Source organism: Crocuta crocuta, unplaced genomic scaffold (genome assembly GCF_008692635.1).
Source record: "Crocuta crocuta isolate KB4526 unplaced genomic scaffold, BGI_CrCroc_1.0 scaffold70, whole genome shotgun sequence".
Classification (NCBI taxonomy): Eukaryota; Metazoa; Chordata; class Mammalia; order Carnivora; family Hyaenidae; genus Crocuta; species Crocuta crocuta.
Window position 1 is genome coordinate 14,872,130 of NW_027528417.1, and position 14,194 is coordinate 14,886,323.

The 14,194-nt window shown below is 52.2% G+C and overlaps 1 protein-coding gene across 10 annotated transcripts in view; it reads right to left on the reverse strand.

The window, feature by feature from the left end:
- Positions 1–3,700: 3,700 nt before the first annotated feature.
- ST6GAL1 (ST6 beta-galactoside alpha-2,6-sialyltransferase 1) overlaps positions 3,701–14,194 on the reverse strand; it is a 112,230-nt gene continuing 101,736 nt past the window's right edge. For all 10 annotated transcript variants that reach the window (XM_077754403.1, XM_077754410.1, XM_077754405.1 and 7 more), the window contains 3 exons: positions 9,662–9,760; positions 8,366–8,540; positions 3,701–5,878 (listed from right to left, as the gene is read on the reverse strand). In XM_077754403.1, the coding sequence (XP_077610529.1) occupies positions 5,637–5,878; positions 8,366–8,540; positions 9,662–9,760 (516 nt within the window). In that variant the 3' untranslated portion in view covers positions 3,701–5,636. The remainder of the gene's footprint in view (positions 5,879–8,365; positions 8,541–9,661; positions 9,761–14,194) is intronic.

Here is a 14,194-nt window from a genome sequence, read left to right on the forward strand (position 1 = left end):
CCTACAACCCTGATTGGGCAGGAAGCCAAGCCAGGCACCGTGTCCAGCAGTTAAGCATAGCCTCTGACTCCGCATAACCAGGGAGCCGCAACAGTGACCCTAGGCAGGCTCAGAGCTCAGCCCGTGGTCCTGCCAAGCCATGGAGCACTGCCTATAACCACACCCAGCGAAAGACCCCAGCCTATGGCGCTGTCTGGTTGCCGAGCACAACCTATGGCCTTGCGCAGGCAGGGAGCCCAGACGGTGCCTGGACTTGATCACAGGGCTTAGCCGCAGCCCAGCCTGATGAGGGAAGCCAGAGAGGAACCCTGCCTGGCCTCAGCGCACAGTCTCTAGCTCCACCCAACTGCTGAATGCCGCTGGAGGCCTCTTCCAACCACAGAACCTGGCCAGCCACCTTGCTTTTACGTGGCCCGCAAGTTTCTGTCGGCTGTTGACAAGAAGCCTCAGTTTGGGGCGCCTGGGTGGCTTAGTCGGTTAAGCGTCCGACTTTCGCTTGGGTCATGATCTCGCGGTTCGTGGGTTCGGGCCCCGCGNGTCATCAGGATGTGGTGGTTGGCTCCCCCTAGAGCAAGTGATCCAAATGAGAGCAAGGTGGAAGCTACAATGTCTTTGTGACCTAACCTCAGAGGCAAAATGCTGTCACTTCCTCAGGATCCTATCAGTAACACAGACAGGCACTATTCAGTGGGTGAAGGGGTTACATGACGCATGAAGACCAGGAAGTGAGGGTCACTGGGGGTCATTCTGAAGCCTGGCTACTACAGTCCGCCTTACTGACCTTAACCCTACCGCATGCAGAATATACTCACAGCTTCTGAATTCTTCTTGCTCCCACCACACATATTTCAGCCCTTTCCAGTACCCGCGCAGCACAGCCAGTAGCCTATCAGATCCCCAAAACCAGCCCACGGCCCTAACGGACCACAAAGCACAAGCTGACACCCTCTCCAGAGCCTTCCCGAGCACAGAGTAAACCCAGCAGAACCATCGTATCAGGGAGCACAGCCTGACACCCCCAACCAACCGGGAGAGACTGTCCAGCCCCTGAGGCCAACCGGTGACACCGCCCTGCCAGGGAACACAGCCTGAGACCACACTCAACCAGAAGTGATTGCAGGGCCCAGCTAGTGGCTCTCTCTGACCACAGAGCCCAGCGAGTGGCACCACCCCTGGCCTCAGAGCCATGTAAGAGAACCATCTTGGAAGGAGACCAGCCCCCATTTAAGCCCTCAGGTCATTGCAGCCCCGGATGCCATCCTAACCGCCATCTGGGGGAGATCCCAAGCCAGAAGCACCTGGCTAACCTACTCCCCAGTTCTTGACTCACAGACACGATGTGCATACATGTTTACTGCTGCTGGAAGCCGCTGGCCATTTGTTAGATAAACTACTATCACTAATACACACCTAGGCTTTCACTAATTTCTATGGAGAAGCCGGAATGGAATAACAAAGTAACAAACCAGAGAATGTCACAAACTTTCTAGCAATCTTATAGTGCTTCCTTTGGTTTATTCCCCGGCAGCCTTTTCCGGTTTTCTAAGACTATTCCAGAACTTCCTCTAAGATGATTCTGTGAGTCATCCGGCCACAATTCCTGAGAGGAAAAGACTACCTATCCTACCCACCCGCCACCTCCCAATGCAGTCAGAGATGATGACATGCGCTTGTGTGTGCAGGTTTTGGGGGTAAACACAAGTGTAAAGAAACTGTATTTCCAATTCTAAGGAAAATTGTATAAATTATAACACATTTTTATAATAACGTATCAAGCAACCATTTCAAAGCATGATTACAAAGTGATCCTTGCTGATTTGGAGACCCTTTTATGATATCTTTTTAAATTAAAAAGAAAAGTGAGGGGGTCTGTGTGTGTGTGTGTGTGTGTTATTTTGTGTGCATGTGTGCATATATATAGTAAGACAGAATTGGGAACTACTAGCAGGGATTATCTTTAATGATATGAAGCATAGGACCTTTCTCCTTTATGGTTTTATTTTTTTAATGCTTATTTTTGAGAGAGGAAAAGAACGCACGTGAGAGGGGAAGGGTAGATAGGAGAGAGAGAATCCCAATGAGGGGCTCCATCCCACAAACCCTGAGATCATGACCTGAGCCAAAATCAAGATTCAGACGCTTAAGTGGCTAAGCCACCCAGATGCCCCTGTACTACTTTTATATCAGAAAAAGCATTTAAAGAAAAAAGAGAATCTTGCTCATCCCTTAAGACTGTCACCCATTAAGACTACCCAAATCTGGGGCGCCTGGGTGGCTTAGCAGGTTAAATGCTGAACTCTTGGTTTTGGCTCGGGTCACGATCTCATGGTTTGTGAGTTAAGCCTTGCGTCAGGTTCTGCGCTGACGGCATGGAGCCTATTTGGGATTCTCTCTGTCTGTCTCTCTCTGTCCATCCCCCCACTCCCTCAAACTTAAAAAAAAATACAAAATAAAGACTACCCAAATTCCTGTCAATATCAATCTTATTTTCTATAACTTCATTATTGTACTCTTCCTTGTATGATCCATGTTCTCATATAGGATCCGCATGGCATCCTCATGGTGTTTTCCTTCTCTGCAGTTACAAGCGCGCGCCTAACAACATAAGCGTACTACCTAGCTTTAGTTGTCCCAGAAATGCCACCACTGCTCCCTCACGTGACCACGACGCCGCTCACAGGGCAGGCAGGCCCATTCTCCCAGGCCCCAAATTCCTGGGCAGCAGGCACTGACTACTCATCACTGTCTCCCAGTAGGTGCTTCCTGGGGACTCACTGGGCTGAACACGATTCCTCTTCCCATTATCAGCTTCTTTCCCGGCCAGGCCTGAGAAGGACTGGGTGGTGGCATAAACGCATGGGGTGGTGGGATTTCGTGGACGCCAGCGAGGCCTTTTCTTCTCTCCTACAACTGGTGCCGTTATCCCAGCTCACAGGGATGACTTTTCTGGGTTGGAGAAGCGGCAAGTGACCCTGGAGCATTCGTGCACTCCTTGTTACATCACAGCACATCCAGGAAGGCTGCCCCGAGGGTCACAAGGGAAGAGGAAACCAAGGCCACACAGGAGGTCTGGGAGCTAGGAACAGGTGGCGGGGGACAGCCCAGGAGTCTCCTTTGTGGCTGAGGAGGTAAGGAGGAGCTGGGCCCTCATTCTTCCTCCCTCACACCCAACATAAACATCTTTGTAAAAGCAGCAGCAGCAGACAGGGCGCCTGGGTGGCTCAGTTGGTTAAGCGTCCCACTTTGGTTCAGGTCATGATCTCTGGTTCTCAAGTTCAGCCCCGCATCACGCTCTGGGCTGGCAGCATGCAGCCTGCTTGAGATCCTGTGCGTGCCTCTCTTCCCGCCCTCCCCTGCTCCTACCTTCTCTCTCTCTCTCTCTCTCTCTCTCTCTCTCTCTCTCGGACCAAAGGAAAGACTTTCCTTTCATCCTGCTTTCTGCCCTACTGCACCCCTTCCCTGAGGTGCTGGACAAACAACTTCGTCATTTGAGCCCAAGCAAGAGCAAAAGGAAAAAACAAGTGATCGGTCAGTATCTCAAAGATGCTGTCTGCCACGTGGGTGAGTGTCCTTCCTGCGGGGAGTGGAGAGGAGCTAGCGGGAAGGGGTTCGGGGCTTCGGCACTACGGCTGTGTCCTCTCTGGAGATGAAAGTTGACCACCAGCAGTTCGCTCCCTTAGCAAGTAAGAAGAGACGGATACGCTTTTTGAAAAACACATTTATTTTAAAATTTTACATAATCTTTGGATAGTTCATCATCAGATCAGGCACAGTTCACAGATGTTTCTGAGATCGAGGTCTCCAAACCGGTGTGAACAGTTTCTGTGACTGAAGAGCAGGGGGCCCTCATGATATAGGACGAAGCGATGGCTACTGACGAAGACACGACCCCTACGGGGGCTTTCCAAATGCGGCACGCAGTCACCATTCTTAAGATATCGGTCACAAATATTAACCATCTCACCAGACCAACAGTAATACCCCTATCTTATTTGCATTTCACTAGTTTCCATAGAGAGACAACGCAGAATTAAATTAATTGGATCCCTTATACGCACAACAACAAAGCTAGCGGCTACCCAGTGTAGTCTCCTTGTCCACAGCGACACCTGCCTCCTGCGGCACGAATGCCTCCTTGCTCTCACTGTCTGTGATTCAGGGACTGCAGCAAGCACAACAGATCAGAACATAAAGCAACTCATGGGCCCAGAGAGGGGAAAGACTCTCCATACAGCAGGAAGCGGCCCGGGTGTGCTGCCCGCTGCCGTTCAGAGGCAGAGAGGCCAGAGCTGCAAGCAAGGGAGGAAGAGGAGAGGGAGGGGGAGGAGGGGAGACATGCTTTGCACAGACCACCACCTCCGATAGTTTCCTGGGCATTTCAGGCAGGTGTCCCGATAGGACAATTAATTCCCTGATGACAGGACCCCCTCTCTGGCCTCCCTCAAAGCAAGGTCTTGCCCAGGTGTAAGCACACAGCAGGTTCTTAGTGAAAGGAAGGGAGGGAGGGAGGGAGGAAGGAAGGAAGGAAGTGGGAGGAGGGAGGGAGGGAGGAAGCCACCATGTACCGAGCACCTGCTATGTACCAAGTACAGAACCAGGATAGGTGTTTCACGTAACCCTTATAGCAGCCCTGTGAGGTAGGCTCATCATCCCCCATTTTACAGATGTGGAAACAGAGTCTCAGAATTCTCCCATGGAGGCACAGCTAGTAAGCGGGAGGAGGGCGGGTGAAGGGAAGGGAGCATCCATTTGAAACCCAGGGCTTCTCCCTCCGGGGTCCTTCTACTGCTTATATAAACCAAGGGTTTGGCAGCAAGTGAGCACTTCAGCTCCCAGGCAGCTGGTCTAGAGCTCGAGCTTAAGAGGCCTTGAGCACATGAGGCCAGGAGTCCAGAAGCCTGGGTCTAGGAGCCCTGGCTCCACAGCATTACGTTGTGACCCTGAGCGAGCGTTCGACCTTCTCCACGCGGCAGGGCCGGGCCAGCCCAGCGTGCTTCCCCACCCGGGAAGGGGTAGCCCGACTACCCAGGAAGCATGTTGGCAGAGCGGAGTGGGAGGGCCTCTGTCTGGAGACTCTGGCGCTGCCCCCTTGCCGGAGGGCTAGAGGGCACGGCCGCCTGGTAAACCTTATGAGAATCAGTTATGATCTTGAAGGTCCTGACTTCCGAGAGCAACTTGAAATTCTAGGGAACCACAGCCCCACTCCCTGAGAGACACTCCAAAACAGCCCGTGAAGGTCAAAGAAATCAGGACACTGTTATATAGTAGAAAAGGTAGAAAAGTAATTTGAGAGAGAGAGAACAGCACCCACTGCTTTAAAGGAAAAGACAAGATGGCGGTCAGGAGGGGTGGGGTGGGCGGTAAGCTGGAAGCAGTGGGCGCAGGTGCAGAATCCTACTGCGGGGCAGGGTCGGGCCAGGCTGAGCGTGGACAAGGCAGGTTCTTGGCGTCTGGCTTGCCGGGTGCCTGCCATGCCAGGGGGCTGCACTCGCTGCCTCGGACAGGGGGAGCGGTTCCCTCAAAAAAATAATCGGAGCTTCTCTCAGTTCAGGCAGACCTTCGAGAATAAAGGTGAGGACGTGATCTGCCCACGCTTGGTGGGGAAGGGTGAGGGGACCCGACCAGGGAGCCCACGCTCAGCAGCGAATTTTCCGGAAGCCAGGCAATGTAGCCTTCCCAAGCAGGTAAATGTCCTCGTCTGTGCCCTGGTTGAGGTGCTTCACCATATTCTTCTCAAAGAGAAGGGGGTGGTAGGCGCCCATCGTGCAGGCGCTGTCGAAGAACTTCTGGTAGTAGTAGCACACGTCGGTCTTGCGCTTGGATGGGAGGAACTCATAAATATCCACCTGATCACACAGTGTCATCATGATGATGATGCCTGGAAAGGGGAGCAGAGGTGAGTCCTGCCCGACGACCCACCCCAGCATCCTGAGGTCGTGCCCCACGAGCCTGGCAACGCAGGGACCCAAATCTGGGGAGACGCCTCTCTGGACGTCTTTCTGTTTACTACTGTGATTCGCAGTCCGAGCCCTGCCAGCAAGCCAATCCGGCACGCTGTTCCTCGGGGTGCAGGGCTGTTGTGTCCTGTGGGCCTGTGTATCCCTAGCGCCTGGGTCAGAGGCTGGGGCATGACAGGTCCTCCCTAAACCCGAGGGGGCCCAAGTGCTCCATCAGTCACCCAACTTATCAGGGGGAATGAGCCGTATGAAAACAGAGGACAAGATGACTGAGGAGACAGTACCATCCCATGTAGGTAGTACTTTCTAGCACTTTTAGATCCCACGGGAGCCTGCTGGCTGGTGCTGACTGGGAGCAGTTGCTTCTTGCAGTGCTTGGGGAGACTGAGCTTCCCCCGCTGGCAGGAGGAGCAGCACGGGCTGTATGGATGGGCTCCGCTCCTTCTGGTGGGAGACGCAGCCCCACGGGTGTGGCCAGGCTGGCGCTCCCAGAACACTGTGCTGAGATGCACACCGAACACGAGGCCGGAGACTCCTGCCTGCCTGCTTGGCCCCACCTGGCTCAGGACACGGCCCTCTCTGGGCCTCGGGTTCTCCATCTGCCCCAAGTGGTGAGCCACCCACCTCTCCTACCACGCAGGCTGTTGCTAGGATACAGTAACATGGTGGCTCTCAGACCCCTCTGTCACCATAAATATAGGGAACGTTTACGACGAAGCAGTTCTCACTAAGAGCAGAACTGTAAACTGCTAGCAGCTAGTCTGTTCCAGAGGAATCAGCCATGGGAAAAGCCCTCTCTGGCTGTCTCTGGTCCAACAGGGGTAAAAAAGACACCTCTGCAACTCACTGATGAAGGCACAACAGAAGTGCTTCTAGAAATGACGGGAGGGAGCACTTTCTATGGGAGAGGTCTTCTGTAAACCTCCTGTCAGCGCTGGTGTGGGGCCCAGCAGGGGCCAGGAGGGATGGGCATGAGGGGCGGATTGGGGGTGCGGGGGACCGCGTGGGCAAAGGCAGGGCAGTGGTGATGGAAACCTGCTTTTCCAACTACTCCTGCTCCAAAGGGCTCCTGGAAGAGCCCCAAATGCACACATCTAAACGTTGAAGAGAAAGGTATGAAGATGTGGTACTGAAATGGCCCCCATTCCTTTCTATAAGGAGTGCCTCTGACATTCAACGCTGACTTGTTCATTAACTCAGGGGACAGTTACCACAGGACGATCCTGTGCTGGACCCAGAAGAACGCATCAAACTCAGTCCCCACCCTGAGGGGGTTTGCATTCCAGAAGGACAGCAGGCAAATCACACTATGGCAGGTGGCAGGGGCCAGCCGGCCAGCCATCCAGCCATCCGTCCATCCGTCCATCCATCCCAAGGGAAAGGGGTCCCCTGCGGGGACCCAGAGAAGAGACTTTCCCTTCCGTGTGTCCAAGAAGAAAGTCTGAAACCAGCATTAGGACCCTCTGGCCTCAGACCTTAGCCCACCCACCAGCTCCCTCAGTTCCATTCATGACGCCCAAACCCCAGAAAGCTTCGCAGCTCATTCTCTCAGGAACGTGCCTGGGGTCCTTGCGGGGTTAAGCAAATTTTTGAAATTGGGAATGAAGTATAATTAATCCTTGCTTTTTCCTCAGATGCCAATATGGCTCAGCAGAACTATATTACTGCTCCTGTTTTTATTTAAAATTGCTGGGGCGCCTGGGTGGCTCAGTCGGTTAAGCAGCCGACTACGGCTCAGGTCATGATCCCGCGGTTTGTGAGTCTGAGCCCTGCATCAGGCTCTGTGCTGACAGCGCCTGGAGCCTGCTTCAGATTCTGTGTCTCCTTCTCTCTCTGCCCTTCCCCTGCTCATGCTCTCTCTGTCTCTCAAAAGTAAATGAACTTTAAAAATATATATAAATAAAATTGTTGATATTTCATTCAGCATCAAATCTTGCATTAGTTGGGGTTTTTATAAGAGTCTGTATTGGTGTTGTTACTGAATTTTTTTGGTGCCCCCTTAAATCGTACACCTGAGGCAAGTGACTCCCTCACCTCATCTTCCAAATCCCAGCCCTGCTCTTTTGTTTTCCTGCCCAGCGCACCCCCCTCCCAAATCTGCCCCTCACCTAGGCCTGGCCTGATGCCACTCCTCAAAGCTCTCTTCTGGCACAACTGGGCAACGGCTCCCTCCTGGCCTCAGCTGCCTCACTGAGCTCCCCTACCAAGCACCCTAACGGAGAAGGCTTCTATCTTACTGATCTCCGGGTCTTACTAGAAACTTGGCATGATGTACGAACACAACCAAAACCTAGCAATTGTTTGCTGAACAAAGAAATGAATGAATGCATGAATGAATGAGGTCCCAGAAGAGAGCTAATCTCTCCTGGAAACAAACACGGGAGGTCCTTCCCCAGACGCGGACTCACCAAGCATCCCGGAGGACGGGGGGTTGGGCTGAATCTCCTCGGGGGAGACTTCTTGAATGATGTCCCACAGCTCCCAAGGCATCTGGGGCTTGAGGATGTAAAAGGGCTGATCGGGATGCAGCTTGCGATAACTCTTATAGTTCTCAAAGAAGCTGTAGTCGGGGCTCTGGTACCACTGAAAGGGAAGGAAATGGTCTTCTCAAGAAGAGAGGGATGTGCCTCGGAGCCCCTTCCTCGGAGCGGATTCCAGACCTCACAGCACGCACCTGACAGCACAGGGGAACCCAGCACATAGCCCAGGCTCACAGGGAATTTTGAGCTTGGTGACCCTGGAACCGCCTCAGACTTCGGGATCATAGCCTCTGGGAATGCTACCAGAGCTAAAAAAAAAAAGGGGCCCTGGCACCATCTACCCCCTCCTCTCATTTTTAAAGGGGTGAAAACTGGGGCACAGCTGGCCACATCTGGGGGTTCAGAGTCCCTGTCCAGATGCAGGCAAACTTGTGTTCTCAGTGAGATCAGTGCAAAACTGTGGAGGCTGGGGTGGTGAGGGTGCCCGGGACCACCAGAGCCTGTCAGCTCCTGCTGGGTCTGGCTTCAGAATCAAGTGTCCCCAGAGGGTCCCCAAGCACCCTCCGGCCTTCCGCCCTAAAGCCATTCTCCTGTGGCCCTGCAGCCACAGCAGGGAGGGGACAAACAGCAAGAGCGCCTTCCGGACAAGCTGCGGAGCCAGCAGGCCCGAGACCTCTGTCCCCTTCTGCCCCCTTCCTGGGAGGGTGCCCTCTGCTTCGTAAACCAGGTCCTGGCACAGGCGACTTCCCCTCCTCACATTCTAGTCTCCTCACCTGCAAAAGGGAAATAAATGCGCTTCTATCTACCTCCCTATGTTGTTAAGAGCGAAATGGAAGACTTCTGGAAACCGGAAGTAGGTCAAGCATGGCGATTCTGTTACAGGAATGAGTAACCACTGTCTATTCCTGCTGATCTGCATCAGAAATAACTGTATTAGGCAAACACCCCCCACCCCAGTGAAAAACTCAGCCCCTATTACTCCTGATCCATATCGTAATGAAGAGGTAAGGCTGTGGCACTGTGGGGCAGGGGCGGAGGGTACGGGTACACGACAGGAATACTCCTGCGCTGCCCCCCCGTCCGGATCAAGTGTCTTGTCCTCAAACCGAAGGGGCCAGTCCTCCGGGATGGCCCAGGCCAGCCATGATTTTCAAACCCAGGAACTCAGGGACGCCTATAGGCGAACACAAGACTCATCCCCACCTCCCATGGATACCCACTTACCTTTGGGATATCTGAGTGGTAAACAGACGGATCCCACACAATTAGGATTCCCTCGTTGTACAAGCTGTCTTTGAGGAAGCGCCCTTCAGTGGTGACCAGCTGTAGGAAGAAACAGACAAACGGTCACCTGGATGTTGACCTGTAAACATCCTGCTTGTAGTCGTAACTGACAGGTCACAAGTACACGTGAGGCCCCAGGGCCCCGTGAGGCTTCTAAGTTTCGGCGCGGCACTTAATTTCAGTGACAGGTGAGATCAGCCGTCAGACGTCCACCTTAAAAAGCACATGTTGCCCTGGTGGAAACTGAGAGGAGCAATCAGGAATTGTTGGAAAATAACAGCAAGAATCACAAAAATCCCTCCCCACCTCGACCAGTCGCCGTCACGAGGTGGAGACGAATCGGTGTCACTGTAATAGCTCAAGACGACTATGGTCTGTGTACAGCCCAGGGAACAGCGACTTGTCATTTGCCTCTGAGGTCATTCAGCCACCTCACCCCCAACTAATACCTCCCCCAAAGGTAGGAAGGCCCTGGAAGCCTGAAGAATATAACCCCACTTCCTCAGTATATCTTTGAGACAAGAAATATTTGTGATGAGGATTGTGCAGTTGCAGCGGGTGCTAACGCGTCCCCAGGCAGTCACCGGGGGGCCAGGGTGAGTATGGCCATGATGTGAGTGAGTGTTAAGGGACAACTAATAGCAGGCCAAGACAGGGAAGTGGGGTATGGGGAGAGGGAAGATGTCCTAGACAGAAAAAACAATGCGTGCAAAACCCCAAACGTGACCTTATGTGGCAGAGACCGCTGGGCGTCACCCAATATTCATTCATTCTTTCTTCCTTGGAAACAAACATTTCTGTCTACCTCAACACCTGACTACCTGAAATAAAAATTTCCCAGTGTCTCTTACAGCCCAGCATGGCCACGTGATAAAATTCTGGCCAGGGGGGTGACTTGCAGAAAGTGTCCTTAGAGGCAAAGTCATGCCATTCCTTATTCACTCCTCCTTCCTGCTGGCTGAAAGTAGACATGATGGCTGGAGCTTGAGCAGTCATCTTGGACCGTGAGGTTGAAGTCACATGATTGAAGGGTAAATGCACAAGGTAGCAGGAGCCTAGCTTCCTGACACACTAGGACGCCACAGCAGCTCTGAAAGGTCCACCCCTGGACTTCTTTTACGTGAGACAGAAATACGTTTTTATCTTGTTAACCTAGTGTTGAGGGGCGGGCAGTGTTCCTGGCACGTAGAGACGAACTTAGTTCTACTTAGTACAGCGAGGAGCTCGTCTGGAAGTTGCAGGTTGTCCAGTGCAGCTAGGATACAAAGGGAGAGGTGGAAGGTATTAGAAAACTGTAGGCAGGGGCCATGCCAGGGAGCTTCGGGTTTCTTCAGTAGATTACGGGACCCTTGAAGGCCCTTAAGTGAGAAGGATCTCAACAGACTAGTGTTCTGAGTCTCTAGGATTTTAGAGAAAGGAAGACCAGGTAGAAGCTGCTGTGGCCTAAGAAATGATCGAGAAGGAATGAAGACAAAGAACTGTCAGCTGCAGACCTGCAGACTCATTGTGTGCTGAAAGGAAAGGGGGCGAAGGGCGACTCCCAGACCTCAGGGCATTTCCTAAAATGGGAACGTGGAAAGAAAAGCAATTGGTATGTGCCCTTGGGGGTGAGGTGGGGATCTGAAGTTCAAGGATGAGACAACTGGCCTCCTCGGCTCCCACAGCTGAGGGCCACAGGAACCAGGAACCGGACCCTCATCTTCTGACTTTAAGGGTGGTCCTCGGTCTGTGGGGAGCATTGTAGGTCCTGGCACAGGTATAGTGCTGTGGTCCAAAGACAGGGCAGGCACCCGGGCCTCTGGGGCTTTGCAAGATACACATGATCGAGCTGGTGGCAGGAAGGCCCAGGGAGCAGCAGGCGACCTCCTGCTGTTCTTTTATTTTTTTTTTTTAATTTTTTTTTCTAGGTTTTTTTTTTTATTTTTGAGAGAGAGAGACAGAGCATGAGGAGGGGAGTAGAGAGAGGGAGACACCAGAATCCGAAGTAGGCTCTGGGTACTGAGCTGTCAGCACAGAGCCCAACGCGGGGCTCGAACTCACAGACCATGAGATCATGACTTGAGCCAAAGTCAGACACTTAACCGACTGAGCCAGGCAGGTGCCCCAACCTCCCGCTGTTCTATACTTGTCTTCAGAATTCTACTGCTCCACTCCCTATTCCCATCCCGCTCCACCTCAAAGCAGCCAGTAGGTACATTGAGAGCATAAGTCTTTTCTCGAGCCGTGCTGCGTTCTCTGCAGAGTACTGACGCCAGGTGAGTATGCAAACTCAGGAGGATTAGCGATAACTGGAATTTTTAAAATGTCTCCAGCTCCTCTCCAGTATACAAAGCAGGAGGCCAATGGCAGCAAGTTCTGGCCCCTTAAGGCTTTTACCAGGATCTGTGGCTTCACGGTCCTCAGAAATCCCAAGAGAGCTGCTCAAAAGTCTCTCCTTTATGATAAAGGAGAACAAGGACAGCAACAGATGCCCTTCGATGATGTTTATTGCAAGCCAGGTACTTTTCATACAGTATCTCAGTTCATTTTCGCAAAAACCCCAGGAGGTAATTATTAATATGCTCATTTTATAAATAAGGAAATAGACGCAGAGATGCTAAGAAACTCACCCAAGCCATAGGGCTGGTAAGCAGGGGGTCTGAACTGGAGCCCTTTTGTCTGGCTCCAGAGCCCACACTTCTGACCACAAAGGGGGTAGGGGTGGGTCACCCATGGGTCTTGGGAGGAGATGCCAAAGAAAGCATTTGATACGGGATATAGATGTGTCAGTGGGAATGTTGTTTCTTGTCTGAGTTGTAGCAAGTCACGGCTGGAAGATCCTCAAGGGACTAGATCCAAATCTGTCACTTTCAGAGGGGTACACTGAGGTCCGTAGAGAAAAGAGACTTGTCCAAGGCTACCAAGCGAGCCTGGGACAGAGCCGGAACCAGAGTCTAGAGGCTGGCTCCTCCCCAAGTGTCTTTATTTCCCCCCCACAGGGCTATATTCATAAACCACGAGGCACTTAATTAAGTGAGCACATCAGCAGGGCCGGGGCCACCCTCAGTTCTCACCACAAACGGTGGGGAAATGGCTATTCACCCGAGCTACTTCATGAGGCAAATGACAAAGCATGAAGCTGAGAACAGGTGACAGTAAGTGCTAGTTCATCACGAGGAGGAACAGAAGGTGAATGCAGCCAGGACCCGTGCGCAGAGACAAGAAACTAGTAAGCACTCCTTAAACAGAAAAGGACCGGGCTCTGAACTTACCGCATTAATGCTGGTGTGAGAGCTGAAGATTTTCTCAAAGACAAGAGAGACTGCTTGGGCAAGTGGGGCTTTGTGTCTAACCCGCTCTGTGCTCTTCGGAGGGCGGGTGCCCCGCCCCAGGCTCAGGTGCCTTATTTATAGGACATTATCGCCCTGTAGGGCCCTGCAATGACCAGCCATGCCTAGATGGCATCTCTGTCTGTCATTTTTTCAGCTGCAGCAGAAGGCACTTGGAGAGAATCAAAGTCTTTTCAAATGCTCCTGTTCAGGGGCGCCTGGGTGGTTCAGTCGGTTAAGTGTCCGACTTCGGCTCAGGTCATGATCTCACGGTTCGTGGGTTCGAGCCCCACGTCAGGCTCCGTGCTGGCAGCTAGCTCAGGGCCTGGAGCCTGCTTCCGATTCTGTGTCTCCCTCTCTCTCTGACCCTCCCCTACTCACTCTGCCTGTGTCTTTCTCAGAAAAAAAATAAAAAATTAAAAAAAAAATCAAATGCTCCTGTTCAGAGTCTGACCTGAGTTCAAGGGATCCCAGGAGCCTCACGATGCGGGAAGTAAGTCACTGTCATAGCAACGGAGCCCCAAGGAACACCTACCAGGAAAAGACTACGCCAGGGAGATGGAAACCTGTGTTAAGTACTCTCTCCGGTCACAAAGTGAGAAATGCCCACTGCAGAAAGTCAGAAAGACAAGAATATACACATATATCTATATGTGGAAGAATAAAGTAATACCCACAGTCATTGCATTTGGCAGATACTACCCAAATGGTCTTTAATCTTCCCAAATCTGTCTTCCCTCAGGTACGGACTGAACCTCATATGTTAAAACTCTGACCCCCAGAGGAGATAGGGCCTTCAGGACAATAATTAAGGTTAAATTGGGTCACAAGGATGTATCCCTAATCTGGTAAGATTGATATCCTTACAAGAAAAGGAAGAGACAACGAAGAACTCTCTCTCCCCACATGCGCAGAGGGGAAAGACCGTGTGAAGACACAGAGACATGGTGGCCATCCATAGTCTATGAATAGAGCCTTTATCAGAAGCCAGCCTTGATGGCACCTGATCTTACAGCTTTGGCCTCCAGAATTGTGAGAAAATAAATCTCTGTTGTAGAAGCCACTCTATCTGTGGTATTTTGTGATGGCAGGCCTCAGAAACTAATATACCCCGTGTGTGTGTGTGTGTGTGTGTGTGTGTGTGTGTGTGTGTGTGTGTGTGTGG